Source organism: Sus scrofa, chromosome 13 (genome assembly GCF_054392235.1).
Source record: "Sus scrofa isolate SSC_HxYL_T2T_F1_AM1 chromosome 13, Sscrofa_HxYL_maternal_Yorkshire_Landrace_v2.0, whole genome shotgun sequence".
In the NCBI taxonomy this organism is placed as follows: domain Eukaryota; kingdom Metazoa; phylum Chordata; class Mammalia; order Artiodactyla; family Suidae; genus Sus; species Sus scrofa.
In genome coordinates this window covers 76,428,633-76,444,034 of record NC_139395.1, presented here as the reverse complement: position 1 = coordinate 76,444,034, position 15,402 = coordinate 76,428,633, and the positions used below count along the sequence as shown (strand labels likewise).

At 38.8% G+C, this 15,402-nt stretch overlaps 1 protein-coding gene across 1 annotated transcript in view; it reads right to left on the bottom strand.

Moving 5' to 3' along the window:
• Window positions 1-12,086, bottom strand: part of ARL8B (ADP ribosylation factor like GTPase 8B) — a 56,150-nt gene extending 44,064 nt beyond the window's left edge. The window contains 1 exon segment of the mRNA NM_001252214.1: window positions 11,802-12,086. Within this exon segment, the coding sequence (NP_001239143.1) occupies window positions 11,802-11,924 (123 nt within the window). The 5' untranslated portion in view covers window positions 11,925-12,086.
• Between the last annotated feature and the right edge of the window lie 3,316 nt (window positions 12,087-15,402).

Genomic DNA, 15,402 nt, shown 5'->3' with positions numbered 1-15,402 from the left:
GGTGGCTACAGCTCTGATTCAACCCCTAGCCTGGGAACCTCCATATGCCGTGGGAGCAGCCCAAGAAATGGCAAAAAGACAAAAAAAAAAAAAAGAAAAAGAAAAAAAAATAGTTGACTATGGTGGTGATGTTAACTGGACTTACTGTGATGATCATTTCACAATACATACAAATATAGAATCATTATGTTAATAAACCTAAATTATATGTCAGTCATACCAATTTTTAAAAAGCATACATTTATACATACATAAAGGAATAGGGGAAAATGTGATGGACATACAGCTTAATATTAACAGTGATTAAATCTCCATGATATTAAAGATTATTTTTTCCTATTTTTGTATCTCACTATTTTTTTATTTGAATATTAAATGAATTTTATTTTAATTGCATTATACACTGTTAATAACCCCTCACCTTTATCAATTAATTCATTCAACAAACATTATTGAGCACTTTGTATGTGCCCTTATACACAACATACTAATCTAGATTTCACATCATATGACAAAACAGAAAAAAAGATCCTACACATTCACTTTCATGAGGACTCCTTTGGCCTCCTTTACTCACACCAGAGGCTTCTAAACCACTAAGCAAGGGTCAGTTTGCTTCCTACGTTCAACTCTATACATAACTTCTCCCATCTACACAGGCCTCACTGCTCTCTGCTTTCTTTCCTTGTCTTGAAGCTTATTTATCCTAGAAAACCTCTGGTCGGGTATGTTAATGACCCATATTCCTAGTACCATATATTCATTTCAACCTTGCTCTTAATGGAGAAACCTCCACTGCAACTTTGGTTTAATCTTGAGGAATGGTATCTATCATGTGCTGTACAAGTTCATTTCAATTATGAGAGCAATGTAATGAAAAACTGAGTAGAGCAGAATCAGCAGAGGCCCTACTGTTACCCTCTTATATAACTTAACTATGAGGAGCTAAGCTCTGTCTTTCCTGAGTTACTGACACTTTAGAAAGAAACAGATTCATTTTCTTATATTTGCATTCTGTTGCCCTTTAAACCTACATATCTTAAGTCAATAATTTACATGTATAATTTAAATAATAAACATATCTTCAGTGTACAGCTAAATAAATTTTTATGAAGATGTGTATTTATGTAGCCCTCACCACAAACAAGATCTAAAACAACACTTCCTCTCAAATGGTTTTCTTGTATCACTTACAAGACAATCTTCTTGTAAGATTTGACTTAGGCAGTCACTGATTTTTTTGGCCATTACATATGTAATTTATCTTTTCTACAGTTTTATAAAAATAGGATTGTCCAATATGTATTCTTATATAACTGATTTCTTTCACTCTGCATGTTTTTGAGATTCATTCCTATTATATCTATTAATAGTATGTTCCTTTGTATCACTGAATAGTATTGCATTTTACAAATACATTTCACCATGTTTATCATTTCACCTGTTGAGCATTTGGACTGGTTCCAGTTGGGGGTTATCAAAACAAAGCTGTGGTGCCATTCCTATTCAAGTTTCTGTTTGGATATATGGTTTAATATCTTTTTTTTTCTCTCTTTTGTTTTTTTCGGGCCTCACCCGCAGCATATGGAGGTTCCCAGGCTAGAAGTTGAATTGGAGCTGCAGCCGCCAGCCTGCACTACAGCCACAGCAACACAGGATCCAAGCCACGTCTGTGACCCATACTGAGCTCACAGCAATGCCAGATCCTTAACCCACTGAGAGAGGCCAAGGATCAAACCCAAGTCCTCATGGATACTGGTTGGATTCATTAACCACTGAGCCACGACGGGAACTCCATAGTTTAATTTCTCTTGGCAAACATCTAAGAAGGGAACTACTAGGCAGTAAGTACTCATTGTATATGTAAATATTTATGAAACTGCTGAATTATTTTCCAAAGTTCTTGTACATTTTACATTTGCCAAAGAAATGTTTGAGAATTCTACTTTACTCCATATTTAGACCATCAAGTGATAATGCCAATTTTTATTAACTTCGGTCATTCCAGTTTCATCACACTATGATTTTAATTTTCATTTCCTTGCTAACTTAAGATATTATTTAACTCATCTTGTGCTTACTGAACACACAAATCTCCTTTCATGAAGTTTATTTTCTAAGATTTTGTCTGCTTCTTATTGGCTTTCTTGACTTCTTGTTGAATATATGTACACATTTTAAATATAAGTCTTTTGTCAGATATATGCATTATAAATGGATTCTCCCAGGCTGTATCTTGTCTTTTCATTTTCAATGGGCTAATTTTTTTTTTTTTTTTTTTTTTTTTGGTCTTTTTGCCTCTTCTAGGGCCACTTCCCATGGCATATGGAGGTTCCCAGGCTAGGGGTCGAATCCAAGCTGTAGCCGCCAACCTACACCAGAGCAACAGCAATGCAGGATCCAAGCTGCATCTGTGATCTACACCACAGCTCATGGCAATGCCAGATCCTTAACCCACTGAGCGAGGCCAGGGATTGAACTCATGTCCTCAGCGATGCTAGTCAGGTTTGTTAACTGCTGAGCCATGATGGGAACTCCAGAAGTTGTTTATTTTTTAGAAAATGGTTTGTGTATTTTGTGTTCTACCTAACAAATCCTTGCCTGATCAAAGTTTGCAAATATATTCTCTTGTGTTTTTGAGGCAGTTATATAATATGTTAGCTTTTAAGTAAAGTCTGGCTCTATTTCAAAATTATTGCTATGTATCCTATTTTTTAAGCAATGTGGATTTTGCGTTTTTTTAAAAAACAAATTATTTTCAGTTTTTAAATTCAGAAATAGTAAAATCAAAGTAAGGAAACCAAAAGCTAGTGGAGTGAAAGCAGTAGATTTTGGAGGGGGAAAAAAGTGAGTTTCCCCCATTTCCTAGTTTTTCCTCTGATAAGAATGTGCAGAAATGATAAAACCTACATTGCACAATCAAGTATTCTCCAAACAAAATGAGCTTTCAAGAAAAAAGAAATAATAAACCTAGTGATCAGTGTCTAAAACAGACCTTATGCCACCTTAAGAGAGGAAACTCTTTGTGACAAAAGCCCTTTCTGACCCAGTGTGCATGCAGTCTACAAAGCCTACCTCTCATCTAGAACTGGCCAACACAGACTCAACATATTGCCTATTGGGGCCTGCAAATTTACAGCTGTCAGCAGTGATTAAAACCCACTTGAATCTTAAATCCGAGTTAAAAACTTATGACAAATACATGCAAACAGCAATATTATGGGCTTATCCAAGTTTAGAATTTTAATTTAAGCATATACTTGTATAGGATACTTAATTTCTAGAGGGCAAGAACTACTCAAAAGGGCCACTCTTCCTGTTGGGAACAGTCTACCTTTCTTCCATAAAACTGCACACCATCTCAGGTTTTCTTCTGGCAAGAGGCTGGGATTTTATAACTAGCATCTTATATTGGAGACCTTAGACTTTTATTTTATTGTTTGGTCTATGAGTAAGAGTTCTAATTCCTGGTACAAGAAAGCACCACTCACTCTCAAACAATAAGGTTCTCAGTGTTTATTCATTCTTCATAAGCATCAAAACTGATGAACAGAGCAATTAAGTGACTTGCCCATAATCTTGCCATTAGTCAGTGGTGGGACAAGCAAAAGAACAACTCATGTTTACAATCCCTTGTTCAGAACTGTTTCTACAACAAATACTGCAAATATAGATACACACACACACTCCAAGAAGAAGTGTGTGTGTTTGTGTGTATGTGTGTATGTGTGTGTGTGTGTCTTTTTCTTTTTTTTTTAGGCTGCACCCATAGCATATGGAGGTCCGCAGGCTAGGGGTCAATGGGAGCTATAGCTGCCAGCCTACACCACAGCCACAGCAACACCAGATCCAAGTTACATCTGCAACCTATACCACAGTTTAAGGCAACGCCGGATCCTTTACCCACTGAGCAAGGTCAGGGATCGAACCTGCGTCCTCATGGATACTAGCAAAATTCATTTCCACTGAGCCACAATGGGAATTCCTAGGAAGAAGTATTTAGAGATCTAACTTCATCTACTAAAATGAAGAATTATATAAGTAGGTTCATCAAAATCACTAGCCTATCCAGGAAGCTAAAACATTTTTTTCCATCATCTTAGCTATCAAAAAAATTCAATGCAATAAAATTCATATTCAAAAATGTTCCAATAATTAAACAAAAGCTTACTTCCTAAACAAAAGCTACTAATATTTAAATACAATCAAGACACATCTAAATGGTAAGTGAACATAAAGGCTTATTATTACATCTAACCTTATTCCTGATACCTAAGTTGCCATTTATTGAGCACTCTCTATGTGCCAGGCACAGTGCTAAGTACTTTGCATGCATTCATTTACTTCTGACAACTACTCCATGAGGCAGCGCTTTGACCATCTACATTAAACAGAAGAAAAAATGAAACATATGCCAACATAAGTGATATACGGCCAAGTCAACGTTCAAATCCAAATCTGTCAGACTCTAGTACTCTCATTCTTAACATTATGCTTCACTTTGCATACTAAAATACTAATATGGGTTCCTAAAGACATTTGTTCTTAACTTTATATTTTAAATATAACATTTGTCCATTGGAAAATATATTTAAGCACCTAGTGTGTGCCAGACACTCTTTAAGGCATTTGGCATACATTAGTGAACAAAACAGAAAAAACTCCTTGCACTCAAGAAGATCACATTATAATAATCTAGCAGCTAACAAGCCTTATTTTGATCAAGCCTTAAATTACTCCATATTTAAAAAGGTTTTATAAGTATTAATACATAACAACTCTATGAAGCAGAAACTACTATATTGCCATTTTACAAGTAATGAAGTAGATACTGAGGGATTAAATAACTTGACAAAAAAAACACAGATGGAAGAGTCAGGATCTGAACCTAAATTGTCTGACTCTCAACTCCTAACCTCCACACCATTTTAACTCATCTAGCCACTTCAACACATCCCAAGTAAGCTCGAGCATACTACATTCACATGACAACAAATTTAGCCTCAAAATATTCTTCCAGGAACACTATTTTGGTAGATGTTTAAGTAATTGTGATCAAATAAACTGGTAAAGAAGACATTTTAAAAATCATTTTGTCAATCATCATTCAAGTTTTTAAAAAAAACAAAAAACAAAAAACAACAAACGATTACTTTTCTAACCCAGTTTAGGAATAAAGTCTTCAATTTTCAAGAGAAGTATCACTACTTAAGATACCTGAATCCTAAAATTATTTTGCCAGTATTATAATTTTTTTTTTTTTTTTTGTCTTTTTGCCATTTCTTGGGCCGCTCCTGCGGCATATGGGAGGTTCCCAGGCTAGCGGTCAAATTGGAGCTACAGCTGCCAGCCTAGGCCACACCCACAGCAACGCAGGATCCGAGGCGCATCTGTGACCTCCACCACAGTTCACGGCAACATCAGATCCTCAACCCACTAAGCAAGGCCAGAGATCTAAAACCTGTGACCTCATGGTTCCTAGTCAGATTCATTTCCGATGCGCCAAATAGGAACTCCTAAAACTTTGTTAATGTTTTTAATTTTAAAAAGTTCCTTTCACGATACAAAATAAGAAAGTTACTCTACTATATAAAATTGGGAAAACTATGAAATCAGATCCAAATACAAGATCTAATATCTAATTTAGGAAACAGTATAACCTTAAAAAAATAGCACAATAGACTGTAAGTCTTGTGGTTTTGACTTTGAAGAAAGAAATTTACTCAAATTACTCCATTAGAGATTTCAATTTTGGTTTGTCACATCTCAGAAAAACTAAATGCCTTAAATTATCATTTCATTTTGACCTATTCAGCAAATAGGTTAAAATGTTTTCCTTTTTTTTTCACATGTGACCTCAAAGGACATGAATCAATTTTTACAAGCATAAATGATACTCAAGTTATGAATTTAAAATATTCATATGCTGTAGTTTCACCAAGTGATTTATCTGCAAAACTTTCTTAGATTCCGGTTTAGAAAATATTTTGTTTTCTTTTTTGGCCTTCCCGGGCCAGGCATCAGATCCGAGACACAGCTGCAACCTACACTGCAGCTGCAGCAATGCCGGATCCTTTAACCCACTGTGCTGGGCCAGGGATCGAACCTCCATCCTGGTATTGTAGAGATGTGGCTGATCCCGTTGCACTACAGCAGGAACTCAGAAAAGAATGTTTTTTTGTTTGTTTTTTTTTTTTAATTTTCCCACTGTACAGCAAGGGGATCAAGTTATCCTTACATGTATACATTACAATTACATTTTTTTTCCCCACCCTTTGCTCTGTTGCAACATGAGTATCTAGACAAAGTTCTCAATGCTATTCAGCAGGATCTTCTTGTAAATCTATTCTAAATTGTGTCTGATAAGCCCAAGCTCCCAATCCCTCCCACTCCCTCCCCCTCCCATCAGGCAGCCACAAGTCTTTTCTCCAAGTCCATGATTTTCAGAAAAGAATGTTTTTAACACCACATGCCCATCCCTTCCCCAAAAGAGCAGCATCCCACTACACTAGGGCATGAATAGGTAAGGACTGCATGAAAATATGCCAAAATTCTGGAATACAAACTCTTAATGCAATCCACCATAAGTTTAAAGCAAATTAGATTGTGGTAGCTCAAGGGGATGAGCTGTATTTATATGACTTGCCAGCAAAGTTCAATAAAAAAGAAAATTAAAAAAGGAATTATGTTCTCTATAGTTTCAGTCTTGGCAGCTGATGAAGCATAAACAGGTACTTCTTAAAGCATGAAACACAGAAACAGCAATTATCTAATAGGACAGTTTTCAAATACTGCAAGTTAACTTTATCTCACCAACAAAACTAAATATGCCCTAAAAAATACCAAAGGACAAAGTGCTTAACTGAAGCCTAACTTTATACAGTATATAAAATCTGTTCAGAAGACCTTCTCAGTAGGAGTGCATACTTTCTGGAAAGCAACCTGGCCATTTGACAAGAAATATGTTCACACTCTTGACCCAGTGATGCCAACTCTAGAACCCATCCTCAGGAAATGCAGATCAAATTGATGTACAACAGCAAAACCTTGGAAACTGTTCAAATGCCCAAAAATGAGGAAATGATCAAACATATTATAGTATATCCACAAGATATGCCATAAGAGAATAAATTATGAAGGCATTAAAGATGGCTTCAGACACAGAAAATTTCATACACTATAATCTAAAAACAAACTAGGATACAAATATTATAAAGAGTACCTCAAAACTTTTTAAAAAGGCACTTGGATGTATACATTTAAAAAAAAGAAAATGCAATACTTTGAAATGCTGACAGTTAACTACTGGATAGTAAACTCTAGATAGTGGAAACAATAAGTAGTTTCTTCTATTTCATAGTACTCTTTTCAAATTCTACTAATGTCCCTGTACTATTTTGATAATCAGGAAAAAAGATCTTCCAAAAATTACTTTTACAGGTACAAGACATCTTGTGTCCCTGATGGGTGACATTTTCCATTTTATCTTAGAGAAACTTAGTAAGAGCTTTAAGTTAGTCATTTTAAATGCATTATTGCCCTCTTAACAGTTTCTTAATGAGAGCATTTTGCTTTGAGATTCTAGGCCTGCGTGGAAAAAATAATAGGAGAGGGGATGGGGGTAAAGAACTTAGAACAAATGCTCCTTGGCAGGATGCGTCCTGTTCTACAACTCTGCATCTGGATCTGAAGATGGCCTCACTGGAAGGCTAGTTTCTATAGTAAAGTTTCAGAACTGGTAGACTTTTGGAGTTGAGCTAAAGCATGTTTTCTTTAAAAACTATATTTGCCATTCTGACCCCAAAGTGATTCAGTAATAAGCACTTTGATCACAGAATTATTTGTTTGTTAATAATATTAAACATAGTTCCATAACCCAACAATGCCTGTTAGCCTGTCATTTAAATGTCCAAAGAAGTATAATATTCCACTTTCCTACTTCCAACAGATTATCATATTTTCCTCTAATTCACATCCTCAAATATACACACATATATACACAAAACACTGTGTGTGTAGAGTTTCCAAACGTTAGTCAATATGCTTAAGATGCACTTACTATCAAGGTCCTTTTTTTTGGCAGAAACTGCAGCACGTGGAAGTTCCCAAGCTAGGCACTAAAGCCCACACCATAGCTGTGGCTCAGGCCACTGCAGTGACAATGCCAGATTCTTAACCCATTGTGACACAAGGGAACTCTAAAACACTATACAAGTTCTTAAGAGGAGTATAATTATATTCAAAGCAGATATTGGAAGAATTAAGATTTCCCAATTCACAGTTCTATGGTTCTAACTTTAAGGAGATCTACAGAAGCAGACAAGAAAAGTAGAAAGTGCACTGGCCCTGGGTTCTAATTTTATCTCTGCTACAGATTAGCCTTAGGAATCCACTTATCCTTTCTAGATCGCTTAACTACATCTATAAAATGAGGGTAAAATCAGACTATAATTAAGATTTCTACTAACTCTTCAATAACATTTTGGTAAATCATATTAAACATTTCTTCCTAACTATCCTATAATCCATCAAAGAGTCTCAGTTAAAAATAAAGATTACTCAACATACATTACACGCACAAGACACATGATTTATTATGCAATAACAGTCATAGTACTTAGCAATTGGCAGTATTTCATTCCCTAACACTAACAAAAAATTTTTTAAACTAGAAGTGTTTTTTTAATGTTCAAATCTATGTATGTTAAGTGTCTCTATGTACAGTATTATCATACTTTCCTCTAATTCACATCCTCAAATATACACACACATATACATAAACAGTGTGTGTGCGTAGAACTTCCAAATGTTAGTCAATATGCTTAAGATGCACTTGCTATCAAGGTCCTTTAAAACCTGAACATGAAGTATCATTTCAGGTTTTAAACCATAAGCACATTAAGCATATGAATTTTAAGACTGAAACTCTGTAAGCAAACTGTCTAATTTCAGACTGGACCAAACACTACATATAAATAATTCAGCTTTGCAAACCTTTTGAGTAAGTTAAATGACATTAAAGTTTTCTTAACTTTAAATTCAGAAAAACATAGCCACATTTTAATTTGATGTTTACAAAAAAAAAAAAAAAGTTGATTTTTATCTAAAAACCGGGCTTCATTTGAAGCTTTTTACATCGGGGAAGTCACTTGTTGAATTTGAGAAATAAATGGCCAGTTTTCTAAAGTGACACAATGTGTTCAACATGTCTGAATTTCTGAGTTTAAACAAACACTTTAAACAAAGAATGGTGCAGTAATTTTTTTTAAGATAATGATAAATTTACTACTTTGGACACATTGTTTCTATCTAAATCTCTGTAAACTTTAATTACTTTTTCCTCACCATCCATATATTCCATAAGAATCACAGATTAAAGTCTGAGGTTTAAAAAAAGAGGTATGAAATTTATTGAGTTCTTTTTCAGCATCCTAAAGCCCACAAGCAATTACAGTCCCAATTTTTTTTAACAGAACCTACCCTCATCATCATTCAAAAAGACTACACTAACGTTAAAATAATAGCTCCCTTTGAGTTCCAGATGTTAAAATAATCTAAAGCAATAAAGGGGGGAGGGGGAAGACATGAAGTGATTATTTGCCACAATCTACGAAGCCCCTATGGCAGTCCACATCTGGTTATACATACACAAATTCAAAGAAGGACATGACCACAGCTAATTCCCTTCTGAATATTTTCCAAAATATTGTTCCTGCATTAAACGCGTGTAACCACTACAAATAACAATAGCATTACCATTTACTTAGCCCCTTCTATGAGCAGGCATGGTGCTAGTCATTTAACATCTGTCATTTCAAGTACTCACAGCAACTCTGTAAGAAACCTATTATCTCCTCTTAATAGATGAGAAAGCAGGACTGAAAGAGGATACAATGCTGCTAAGTGGCAAAGCCAGAATGTGGACCCAGGATTGTTTTACTTCAAAGGTCATGCTCATTACAATAAGCTACAATGTCTACTAAATACATCAGCAGGGAAGGTATGCTACTGTCTTTCGAACTTTCTCAAAGATTTACTAAACTTTAGGTTTCCCAAGCACAACTACTTCTCTGTAATAAATGCAATTGTAGTAACACACCTATCTACACTACAAATTACTTCAGTCTTGTCAAAAAGATAGGATTTCAAGGAGATGCCAATTCTTATCTCAAAGGACTATCAGAAAATTTACAGCTAAATGAGCTCAACTGCATTCAAGCTGATCTTTTCTATATCACATAAAAGTTTGAATATGGACACTTAGCCCGAAGTTTTTCGTTATTAGTTTTTAGTGGTATCAAATACACATTCCATTTTTCTTGGCCTGTTAAAAAGAAAGTCATCTCAAGATACCCCCACCAAAAAGAGCCAAACAAGTAGCAAATGTTCTTTATGTTTTTATTTTTATATGCAACATTCCTCAAAGGAAGTTTGTATTTCTGCTAATCTCTATCTCTCCAAGTCTTATTCATTCCTGTTGCTCTAAAACTGCAAGGACTAAGATCACAAGTTACACAAGCTGGTGTGTTCTCCAACAACGGAGGTATACTTGAATCATTCCTGTAACCAAACCAGTTGGACAGCTAGTCTCCTATTAAATAAGGATTGCACCCATCAGCTAAAGGGTGGAGGAACTACTGCCATCTCTCTTTGAAATGGCTCTAAAGTTCATCCCAGACAAGCACAAGCCCCTATCAGCGAAGACTGAGTCACAGGAACTCCTGGGCTCTAAATAAAGATTGAGGAGACTCTGTCGCGCTTATTCCTTCCCCAGCCAACCAAACAGGCAAAATTTAATCATCCTCTTTCCCCTCAACCACTGCTGAACAAACACCACATAGTATAGAGGTTCGCAGGGCAATTTCCCCTCCCAGATACCCATTCCCTGGGCGTCGAATAAACTCTGTTCCCATCCAGTCCCTTTCTCTCTCTTCAGTTAAGAAACACCATCACAAAACACCAACTCCTCTTTTTCAAAGTAGTTAACTTTACGCTGCCTGCAGATCCGTCTTATCCCGTACGTGAGAACTCTAGAAAAGCAGAGATTCCCCCAACTCCTTGATTTAATAAAAGCTGTACACTTGTAAGTCAACTGTACTTCAATTTAGAAATAAATGATAAATAAAATAAAAGCTGTCCACCACTGGGAAATGTCTCTCCCCAGCTTCCACCCGCCAGCGCAGCGCAATCAACTGGATCTTGGCCCCTAGGGGAACCGGTGAAAGCCAGTAACCGAATTACAGGGGACGGGCTGCCCACAGAATTCAGGAAGAAGCCCACACTGGTCCCGCGCGTTCCTCACAATGGGGCTCCTCGTCCCGAGTGGCTAGTTGAGAAAGGATCTCAATTTGTATGCATGCCTTCTCACGGAACAGCGAAACTCGCCACATCCCACCCTTCGGGAAAGTGACAAGCTGGAGTTAACCCTTCCGCCGCCCCTACAGACCAAACCCTAAGGAAACCCCCATCCCCCAAAGCGCCTTAAACACAAGTCCAATTCTAACCTTTCCAAGCCCAGGCGCCGATGAGGACGCGACGCTTCGAAGATGACCAAATGGAATTAACCCTTCAGCTGCCGACCCCAACACTCCACTTCATCTACCAACACGCGGGAAAACTCTAAATCTTGGCCCTCGGGGAGGTGACAGGCACGGCGTGCGCTGCACCGCACCCCACCCCCCCGCCGCCCCACATTACCTAGAGCTCCGCCGCGCGGAGGGGACCCCAGGACAGGCCCTTGGGCGGCTGCCGGGCGGACTCGCGGGCTTCTGCGCCCCGGGCGGGTTAGCAAGAGCACTCACCGCGATGACATTGACGAAAGTGGTCTTGCCCGAGTACTGCAGCCCCACGAGCGTCAGCTCCATCTCCTCCTTCCAAAAGAGCGAGCGGAACCAGTCCAGCAGGCGGGAGATGAGCGCCAGCATGATGGCGGTCGGGAGGGAAGACTGATGGGCAAGCGGGTGGGCAGCTGCGGCGACGACCTCCACACGAGCGGGCCTTGGCCCGGACCCCCCGCAACGGCTCCTCGGGGCCCCGGCGCGACGCTGGCGGACACAGGCGGGCGGCGACAGCAGAAGCCAGGAAGCCGAGCAGGTCATATGACTCGCCCTACCCCCAACGCGCGTCCCGGCGCCGCTGTAGGCATACACGGCAAGAGCGGCGGGGCCCGCCAGGCCAGGCGCGTGCGCCACCTGCAGCGCCACCTGCTGAGACCTCCGCGCAGCAACGCCCTCCGGCCTTGGGCTCCCTTTCTACCACCCTCCTTAGCTAATTAATGCAGGTCAATTCACCACTCATTCTCTCTGTGATTGTTTATTTACAGTTAGCTACATGCAGAAAGACTTCACGACTTTGGAGGATTCAACACGAAAATCCCTGTCCTACAGAGCAAAAGATGGAAGCCACAAGTGTTTATCAGTAGGGAAGTGATTAAATAAACTCTGGTAAGTTCTCAAAAGGGACTAATTTAACAGCTATTAAAAAAAAAATAAAAATGAGGACTTCGCGTCATGGCGCAGTGGAAACAAATCCGACTAGGAACCATGAGGTTGCGGGTTGGATCCATGGCCTTGCTCAGAGATTTAAGGATCTGGTGTTGCTGTGAGCTGTGGTGTAAGTTGTAGACGTGGTTGGGAGCCTGTGTTGCGTTGCTGTGGCAGAGGCCCGCAGCTACAGCTCCGATTCAACCCCTAGACTCGGAACCTCCATATGTCACAGGTGCAGCCCTAAAAAGCAAAAAAAAAAAAAAAAAAAAGAATGATAAGCAGTGCTTCCTTGCCTGCCCGTTTGTACCTCCCACAAGCGTCATATCATAGTAAATCTATTTCTTGCCTATCAATAAATAAATAATAAAAATTTAAAAAGAATGAGAAAGTTCTGTATAAACTGATAAGAAATAATGTCCAGGAAATATTTTAAAGGAACATGAATGCAAGATGTCAACTATATATTAAATGACACTTTGGGTATAAGATGAAAAACAACAATATACATGTATATGTACAAATACATATATCTTTGCATAAAGAAATATTCAAAAACTAATAAAAATGATTTTATGGGGGGAAGGGGAAACTGGATGGTCATAGGCAGGAATGGAATGAGAAGTCTCTGAATATCTTTTATATAGTTTTCACTTTCAACCATGTAAATGAGTTGCCTGTTCAAAAGTTTAATTTAATTAAAAATTACATTAAAATATCTGCAAGGCTTTCAAATTAAAAGAAAATTCCTTCCCTGAGGAGCTTACATTCCAGATAAGTAAAAGATATAATACCATGCATACAACAAAGTGATTCAGTTTTATATATATACATATGTATGTGTATATATATATTATTCAGATTCTTGTAAATCAACTGTACTTCAATAAAAAATAAAATAATTTTTTTCTTTTTTTTGTCTTTTTAGGGCCATACGTGCGGCATATAGAGGTTCCCAGGCTAGGGGTCTAATCGGAGCTGTAGCTGCCAGCCTACACCAGAGCCACAGCAATGCAGGATCCCAGCCACATCTGCGACCTATACCACAGCTCACGGCAATGCTGGATCCTTAACCCACTGAGCAAAGCCAGTGATTGAACCCGCAACCTCATGGTTCCTAGTTGGATTCGTTAACCACTGAGCCACCATGGGAACTCCCCAAAATTAAAAAAATTTAAAAGATACAATGCCATGTAGTACTGAGCATTATAAAGAAAACTGAACAAGAGAAGGATACAGGAGTGGCCCCTGTTTTAGTCAGGGTCAAAGTAGTTCCCTCAGAGAAGGAGGGCTTGGATGGGAAAACCTGAGAATGTGAGAAGCAGAGCAAGGCACACAGAAAGAAAAGCAAAGGCTCCAGAGGAGAAAGGTGTTCTAGGAAGAGAAAGACAGTGTGGTTAGTCCAGGTTAATAACAGAGGGAGTTGAAAGGAATACGGATGGAGAGAGAGTCAGGGACCTGAGGAAGTAAGGCTTGGTGGCCGTAGATCAAATTTTACTCTCACTGTGATGGGGAACTGGGAAAGTGAACCAATTTGTATTTTTAAAGGTTTGCTCAGGAGGGAGTTCCCTTTGTGGCTCAGCAGAAATGAATATGACTAGCATCCCATGAGGATGCAGGTTTAATCCCTGGCCTTGCTCAGTGGATTAAGATCTAGCATTGCTGTGAGAGTGTCTCAGATCCCACATGGCTGTGACTATGGTATAGGCCAGTGGCTACAGCTCCAACTTGAACCCCAGCCTGGGAACTTCCATATGCTGTGGGTGAAACCCTAAAAAGACAAAAAATAAAATAAAAATTAAAAGAATAAAAATAAAAGTTCACTCAGACAGCTCCTTGAAGAACTAGGTGTAGGAAGTCAAAATGGGTTGAATCCCCCCCCCCAACCCCCGCACACACACTCAAGATAACTTGGAGTTCTAAACCCCCAGTACCTCAGAATGTGACCTTCTTTGGAAATAGGGCCACTGTAGATGTTATCAGTTTAGATGGTCTTAGTGGAGTATGGTTCGCCCTTCATCCAAAATGATTGGTGCCCTTAAAGGAAGAGGAGAAGATACAGACACCAGAAAGGAGAGATCCATGGGTCAACAGAGGCTGAGGCTGCAGTGTTGCACCTGCAAGCCAGGGAATGTCAAGGAACTGACAGCAAACCACCGGGAGTTGTTGAAGCAGGCTGAAACGGATGCTCCATCACAGCCTCAGAAGGAACCAGCCTTGCAACACCTTAGATCTTGAAGTTCTGCTCTAGGACCATGAGACAATACATTTCTGTGGTTTTAAGCCACCCAGTTTGTGATCCTTTGATACAGCAGGCCTACCGAGTTAATAGAGAGAGAAAGAGCAGCAGTAGTGAGATGGGTCAGGAAGCTATTACACTAGTACAAGGGAGTAATGATGGTAGCTGGGCCCACAACTTGGGACATGCTTAGGTGTCAGCCCCCATGGAGCTTCCGTTCTGGTGGGAAAGACAATGGACAAATAAAGAAATACACTAATTTCAAAGTGAAATATTGAACATTACTCAACATTTACACTGACCATAACTCCCCCTCTTTTTTACTATCAAATCTAGTTTTAATTTTCTATAACAAGTCTTTCTGCCCTCCAACCCATACACCCCTACTGTACCCAGGGTATCGGTAAGAGTGCAGGCCTCCCCTCTTCCCCTTGAGGCCAAGGTATTGGCAGTAGCAGCAGCCCCTTGATGAGAGGCCTCAGGGCAGTCCTTAGGCTCCTCTCTTCCCCAGAGAGCCAGTTTTTAGACAATTACCAGCACACCACTGAGAGTACCAAATACATAGCGTTAAAATGAGATTAAATAAAACAATGGTAAATTAGATTAAGTAAGGTAATGACAAGCATGATATAGTTATTGTATATACTGTTCATAGTTAGAATAGCTGATTCTGATGCCAGC